This window comes from Acyrthosiphon pisum, chromosome A1 (genome assembly GCF_005508785.2).
Source record: "Acyrthosiphon pisum isolate AL4f chromosome A1, pea_aphid_22Mar2018_4r6ur, whole genome shotgun sequence".
Taxonomy (NCBI): Eukaryota; Metazoa; Arthropoda; class Insecta; order Hemiptera; family Aphididae; genus Acyrthosiphon; species Acyrthosiphon pisum.
The window spans coordinates 45,014,293-45,021,665 of NC_042494.1; the positions used below are offsets into that span (position 1 = coordinate 45,014,293).

Sequence of the window (7,373 nt, forward strand, 5' to 3'; positions counted from 1 at the left end):
ATTTTTATTTAGTAGTTACCTATACCGTATACGTCCTATTATTATAAAATAATATATAAATAATTATTTGGAGTGAAAACACAACAATCAAACGACAACATTTTGTTTTAAAATAAATATTGATGGCGTGAAAATAATTTTATGCAATAAAAATATTTATAATTATATTATAATAATACAATATTTTATATTCAGTACACTAGTGTATTGCAATAATTGTAATTATTAGGTCACAGGTACCTATTTAATTCTTTATTTTTTTTTATTGATTTACCCGTGGCAACATGGGTCACAACTCACAAAGTGGTTATTTCATATTTGTAGTATGTTTTTTTTGTGATGGAGGGTGCAGTTGGTAAGAACACGTGTGGATATGTAGTGATGAATTGTCACTAGAACTAGGATGGGATCACCCATCCGGGAACTAGTGACAATGGCTGATGCTTGACTAGTTGACTTTAGTAATTGTATCGTATTATAAATATGTTTGGATATTAAGACATTTCTAAAACTTGATATCCTAAAAAGTTCTTCAATATAAAAGAAGGCTTCGTAGGTGGTAGGTATCTACACCGGGTACCCCGTTCAACTACGACCTATCTACTAATGATGGCTATAATTACTAATTTATTAGTCTATTTCCAGTTCCAAATTGTAATTGCTCTTAATTTTTAATGAATATAATAATTGAATTCCAATAATTCCATGTAAGTATTTGATGGCCGGTCCAAGCACAGATAGTATATAAAAAGTATTTTTACATAATATCTGTTAAATCTATGTGTCTAAACTAAAACAATCAATGTCCATATGCATCTATGATTCATACTATCGTAGACCATAGTAGGTATATCATAATCATATTCATTATTTAGTTTACTAGTATATGATCTAAGTCATCATCTATAGGTACTCTATGGTTTATAGTATGTTACTATTTAGACGTATTATGACTTATGAGCACGATTTAAGAAACTATAATAGTATAATGCATTAATACCACAGAATATAACAATACGATAATACCACAGACTATATAACTATGACTACACATATAAATATTTTCATGTAGTCTGTGATAATACTTTGTGCTTGTGAGTTGTGACTTGTGAGCACAGATATTTATAAATTATATACATATTTTATATATTTTGTGTTATTCGTCGTTATCAGTAAAGGTTTTAGTCCAGTGTTGTGACTATTCTCTTTCTTAAAACACCTGTTAACCGGTTATTTTATTATCTTTGTTTTTTCTCTTACACTAGTGAGTAGTGACTAGTTTTCCTATCGGAATTTTGCATGCTCGTTCGTCTTCGGGCGTCTTATTATGAATATGATTCGTTTGTGTTTTTAATTTGTGCTATTGTAAGTGTTCGATTAACATTTGTTGTGAAAGCCCGATGAAAAAAAAACACAAATTAACGTTGCAAAGCGCTTCAGTTAATGAATCGTCAAAGTATTATATTTTTTTATTTTTATTGTGTAATTTGATTAGGTAGGTATCTATTGGTACATCTATTTTTATTCAAGACGTTTACGTGTACAATACATGCGCGTGATGAAATTCATATCGCTTTTCCGCCGGAACCACAACCAGGGTAGCCCTTCCGAGGGGGTGAGGTCCTATCAGCAACCCCCAGTGACAATGGAATCAGCTGTTTTCCCGCCAAACAACAAACTACCTCAAGAAACGGAAAAACTTCAACAACAGCATCAGAAACAACAACATCAACAGCAGCAACAAGAATTGAAAAAAGAAGCTATGGGCAGCCGTGGCGCTACGGCTGTCGGTTTGTGCCCGACCAACACAATCGAGCAGTCTGGTAACGTGTCCGAGTACATCGAAGAGTTAGAAAAGCTGCGTCTGGAAGTTGGACTGTTGAAGGTAAACATACAATACTAGAATGTATTATTACAATATTCATGCTAAAAATGTGAAAAACTATAACTTTAGAACACAAATAAGTGTAGGTACTCTACATTTTTGTGAACATGCAAATTTTAATGCCATGAGTGAATATTTTAATGTCGTTGTTGGTCTAATTTTGTTTGTAAAATTGAAGATGAAAAATTGTCATTTTAAAATTTAAATTTAATACATATAGTGTCAATAATGTAAATCAATTTACCTACATTGAATTTATAAAGAACAATTTATATAACAGTGTTAAATGTGAGCAATTTATAATAGTTAATATTTATATATATTTTTCATAGGAACAAAGAGATGTAGCTGAACGAAACCTAGCCATGCATATTGAAAGTGCTCATAATGTTTTGCCATGTGCATCTATATCTAATAATAAAGTAGATGATCGGCGAAGATATCCAAGTTCAGCTCCTGCTTCTATAGCTCCTCCAAATTCAGCTAGTCAGGTCATTATCGGTGAAGGATTTATTTTACCTAATAACTTAGTAACTTATTTTTGTTATTAGGAGTTATTAGACACACATGATTGGGATAAGAATTCTAGTTCTGTGAGTGAGGTGTCTTTGGCATGCTTACAGGATAGAATTATACAAATGGAAGAAACCCATTATAGGTAAATATTCATTATGTCATATTTAATTTATTTATTTACAAGTTTATTAATAATTATTAATATATTTTTTTAGTACTAATGAAGAATTGCAAGCAACGCTGCAAGAATTAGCTGACCTTCAGTCACAACTCTACGATCTTCAACATGATAATGAACGTTTGGGTAAGGAGAAAGGTGTGTTGTTGGAGTCATTATGTCAACAAACAGAAAAATTAGAAGATGCTCGTACCAAAGTTGATGCATTACAAGGATTATTTCTGGTACCTGGCTCTAATCCTCCATCATCTGTTACTGAACGAGAAGAAAAATTAGTGGAATTGCTGAAAAGTGGGCAGGCAGAACGTGAGGCTTGGTTAACTAAGCAAGAAGGGCTCATTTCTGATGCAAACGAATCAAGGCGAACATTAGATAATGAAACAAAAAAAGCCAATCAACTCTTAGAAAGGGTTAGGTTTTTGGAATCTACTGTTGATAGCAAAAGTGCTGAAGTCAAACAGTTTGATGAACAGCTTGCTTTTGCTAAAGAAGAGATATCTTCAAAAAATATTGAAATTAATCGAAATCTCATGTTATTAGACAATGCTAGAGCAAAGGTATGTTATTATATTTATTTTAAATTAATATAATATAGTAATAAGCAGGGCTCGTTACTTCATGCACTAAAAAATGCCTAAATAAGCATGCATTCATGCACTTAAAATTGTCAAAATATGCATTAAAATATGCACTAAAAAGTTCGAAAATATGCATTTATATGCTCTAACATTTTTAAATTATGCACTCAAAATATGCATTATGTAAAAAAATCATGAAAAAGCTTTAAAATAATAAGAATTAATCCATACATTTAAAAAAATTCAAATTCCTCCACAAAATTTTGCAAACGGCCCGCAACTGTTTGTTTTTCTTTCGGCATTGTTAAAACAAAATATGAATAATGTGTACAGTAGTAACCTACCTATACCTCACATGAAAACACTAAAACAGGAAATTGAATGGATAAATGCATACGACTCATACGATTAAACTCATCGGCGAGTGTAAGAAAACTATACTGTAGAGTGTAGCAATGTACAAAATTATAAATGCTGGTTGGTGAGAAGCTGCCACTTTATACGGTGGAGGATGGTAGTGGTACACTGTTTCCGCGATATTTCGTAAAACGCATAAAATCTAAATAAGTATGTAGGTACTAGGACATTAGGTAGTCACACACTCACTGAATAAAAATAAATCAAAACACTATAATTTTGTTAACAGGAAAGTAAATAAGAAACAAGAAACATTTCAAATATTTGTCTAAAAAATATTTTTATGAAATAATATGCACTAACGACTGTAAAAAATCGACTATATGCCAAATATGCCTTTACACCCAAAACATGCAAAAACATGCACTATCAAACTTCATATTATTATTACTATTGTTATGAAACGGATTTGTATCTCAGCTAGCATGTTTTCCTGTGTAGCAAAAAAAACATGCAGATGCATGAACTTACGAGCCCTGGTAATAAGCATGTGATATGAAGTTTTATTTTCAAACTTTTATTTTATATATTAGATTGAAGAATTAGAAGCTGCAAGAGACAAATTAGGTGACAAATCTGAATTAGATGAGTTGTTAAATCATGCAAGGCGTGAAAAGGATAACTTAGAGAGTCAGTTAGCATCTATGCAAGAGCGTGTGCAACGAGCATTTTGTGAAATTGATCGGCTTAAAGAACAATTAGCAAATTCTAATGAACAATATACTGTAGCGAGTAACAATGCTAAATCAGCACTTATAGACCTACAATGGCAAAGAGACAAATGGCATGAAGAAGTTGCATCATTAACATCTGAATTAAAATCAGCTAAAGAAGCAGAATCAGAAGCACAAAGCTTATGTCAGAAATATGTTGAAGAAAAAAGACAACTAGCAGATGTATTATCTGAAACTCAAATGTGTTTAGCTAATGTTCGTAAGACTCTTGAAGAAGAAAAATCTGAAATGCATTCTGAAGTAATTAATACGTTCTTTATTTCTATTAATAGTTATTTGATTATGATTTATTTTTCTAACTGTTCTTTATAATATAGAGAAAAGAATGGCACCAATTCAAAGAAGATTTATTAACAACTGTTCGAGTTGCCAACGATTATAAAGAAATTGTAGAGAAAGATATGGAACAAATTATAACAGAAAATAAAAGACTACGTGAAAAAGTAAAAACATTAGAAGCTCAACTTGATAAATTGAAACGTAAGTAATTAATTTTACCATTAAAATACACTTATATCTTATTTAAGCAACATACCCATTGTTAATTTTTTTCTAATAAAATTATCCTCAGCCCCTATTCCTATACTGTTGTACTCACAATATCCTTGCTTAAAACAACGCATTATCTTTTATTTACTTTTTTTTTTCTAAGAGCTGTGCTAAATTATTTTTATAAATGAAGCACATATTCTAATTATTATTTTCAACTGTATAGATATGGATAAGCCTAGAGCTTTATCATGTAGTGCTAATTCCATTCTTAATCCAGTTATTATTGGGCATGAGATAAGTCGTCGTAGTAGTCATTCTAAACTTTCCCGCCAAGATAGCCAACTATCCGTTAAAACATTGATTGAAAGTATTGAAAATGCTACCAAACAAGCAAAAACTGGTATTTTTTGTTTATTATTGTTATTTGGTATTATGTTCATATTAAATTCAGATTTAATATCATCATGCTAAAAATCTTATATTTTAAATTTAAGCTGAATTTACCAGAAGCAATTCAACCTCAAGTTTAAATGGATTAGTGGGGCAAAATGAAAATGAACATTTAAATAAGTTACCAAGAGATGGTGAATTCAAAGCCCCACTTAGAGAACAAAATTGTCTCTCAACAGACAATAATATGATGTCTGCATGTGAAGAAACTGGTAATACAGTTAAATTTGTTTTTCCTGATTTAATTTAATATGTGACATAACTTGTGTACTTAGATCCAATCAAAAAGTGTCAAAATGATGACTATCGTTCGAATGGATCAATTCTTTCTTCGTCACGCAACATAGATACATTTGCTCGTCTTGGAGGAACAATCGAAACACGTAATTTTGTATTATTAATTTATGTTAAATATTTCATGCTAACAATTTGTTTTTAAAATAAAAATTTTATTTTTTGAATAATTACATAAGTATTACACAATAATATTATTATTGATTATATTTTTCAAAATACTTTAAATCTAGTTTAAAAAATATTTTTATTTATTTTAGCTGAACGTCGTGATCCTCTTCAAGCATTAGTAAAAAATGGTGGTTCAAAACGTAATGCTTTACTTAAGTGGTGTCAAAATAGAACTATTGGCTATCCAAACATAGACATAACAAATTTTAGTAGTTCGTGGAATGACGGACTAGCCTTATGTGCTTTATTGCATACTTATTTACCTGATCAAATCCCATATTCTGAATTAACAACAGCCGAAACAAGACGTAATTTTACTGTTGCATTTGAAGCTGCTGAATCAATTGGTATTCCAACAACATTAGTAAGTATTGTATATATAAAAAATAAAAATTCTACTGTATAAGTATATTTTTATATTATTTAAACATCTTTACATAAAAAAAAATATATTTGTTAAATTAATAATTATATAATTAATTTCTGTATTTAAGTACACTTAAGTTACAAATGAATAATAAATTGTGAACAATTTTATTTTTTTTTAAATCTTAAAAATTAGATTACGTTTTACATAGTTTTTAATAATTATATCTAAATAGTTCAGAATACTAAAAAAAAAAATATTTTTTCTAAAGGAGATTTAAAATATTTTCAGAATTAATTGTTCATAAACTATAAGATGTTCTTTTAGATAAAATACAGTGTTATTATATTAATGAAACTTAAACAATAGGTAGATGAAAACAACTAAATCAAATTTTAATATATTACTAATATAATTGTATTATAAATTAGCATTTAATGCAAAAGATATTTGAATTAAACAATACAATTGCATATGTTTATTTTAGAACATCAATGATATGATATCTCAAGAACGTCCAGACTGGAACTTAGTGATGGCATATGTAACTGCTATATACAAACAGTTTGAAACGTAATTGGGTTTTTGTTACAACACAGCATTGCAAGACTGATGATAAAACAAATCCAACAATTTGGTGTGTTCCTAGAGCAAGATAACGTGTAAGACTTCTAGATTTTATCTGTTATATTAACTTATGGTTTCTATACTATGTATATCAAATATCAATATTTTTCACCAAAATTGTATTTTAATATTAAAACGACTATAAACAAAGGTTGTCTAGAAGTTGTATCTAGTCAATTAAAAATGTATTATTTACAATATGTTTAGTAGATAAGTTGTATTTTAAAGTTTTTGTATTTTATATTTTCACACAAAAAAGTAATTGTGTATAAAACAAAATTACAATGTATACATTATTATAATTTATATATGTAATATAAAATATTGTGTAATTATAAAAAAATCTATTTTACTATCATTACAGTGTTTAGTTCATTTTCACTCGTGTGTGAAGTCAATGCCAGTACCTCAAACGATGTACTTGTGTTCAAAAGTCACTAAGTGCATCGACAATTTTAGAAATTGGAATTTAAATAATTATTAAGTAATAGCAATACTTTTAGATTCCAGAGTCCAGATAATTCTTTGAGAGGGGAGGTAAATTGCAATCTTCCTCCAAATACCACACATGATATTATGATTGAATTATGAAAACATTAAAATGTATAAAATAATATAGATAATATAATTTAATTCCAACTGTTCATGTTAACAGTTAGCTACA

General features: G+C 29.1%; 1 protein-coding gene across 2 annotated transcripts; it reads left to right on the forward strand.

The window, feature by feature from the left end:
* The first annotated feature begins 1,214 nt into the window (after positions 1–1,214).
* Positions 1,215–6,911, forward strand: LOC100168050 (cytospin-A). Of its 2 annotated transcripts, XM_008182563.3 has the most exons (12): positions 1,227–1,456; positions 1,531–1,885; positions 2,218–2,376; positions 2,437–2,543; positions 2,617–3,136; positions 4,108–4,548; positions 4,626–4,788; positions 5,024–5,200; positions 5,295–5,462; positions 5,526–5,633; positions 5,805–6,079; positions 6,570–6,911. In XM_008182563.3, the coding sequence occupies exons 1-12, from the start codon at positions 1,401–1,403 to the stop codon at positions 6,657–6,659; spliced, it is 2,619 nt and encodes an 872-aa protein (XP_008180785.1). In that variant the 5' UTR covers positions 1,227–1,400; the 3' UTR covers positions 6,660–6,911. The 2 variants fall into 2 exon arrangements, with proteins under 2 accessions (XP_029342977.1, XP_008180785.1); XM_029487117.1 differs by lacking the exon at positions 5,024–5,200 and having other exon boundaries at positions 1,215–1,456.
* The last annotated feature ends 462 nt before the right edge of the window (positions 6,912–7,373 follow it).

Excerpts from the sequence above, each read along its gene's own strand:
- LOC100168050 (XM_008182563.3), top strand. The coding sequence starts at position 1,401 with ATGAAAAAAAAACACAAATTAACGTTGCAAAGCGCTTCAGTTAATGAA. Across the intron at positions 1,457-1,530 it reads TCAGTTAATGAATCGTCAAA|ACGTTTACGTGTACAATACA; the intron begins GTATTATATTTT and ends TTTTTATTCAAG. Across the intron at positions 6,080-6,569 it reads TTGGTATTCCAACAACATTA|AACATCAATGATATGATATC; the intron begins GTAAGTATTGTA and ends TGTTTATTTTAG.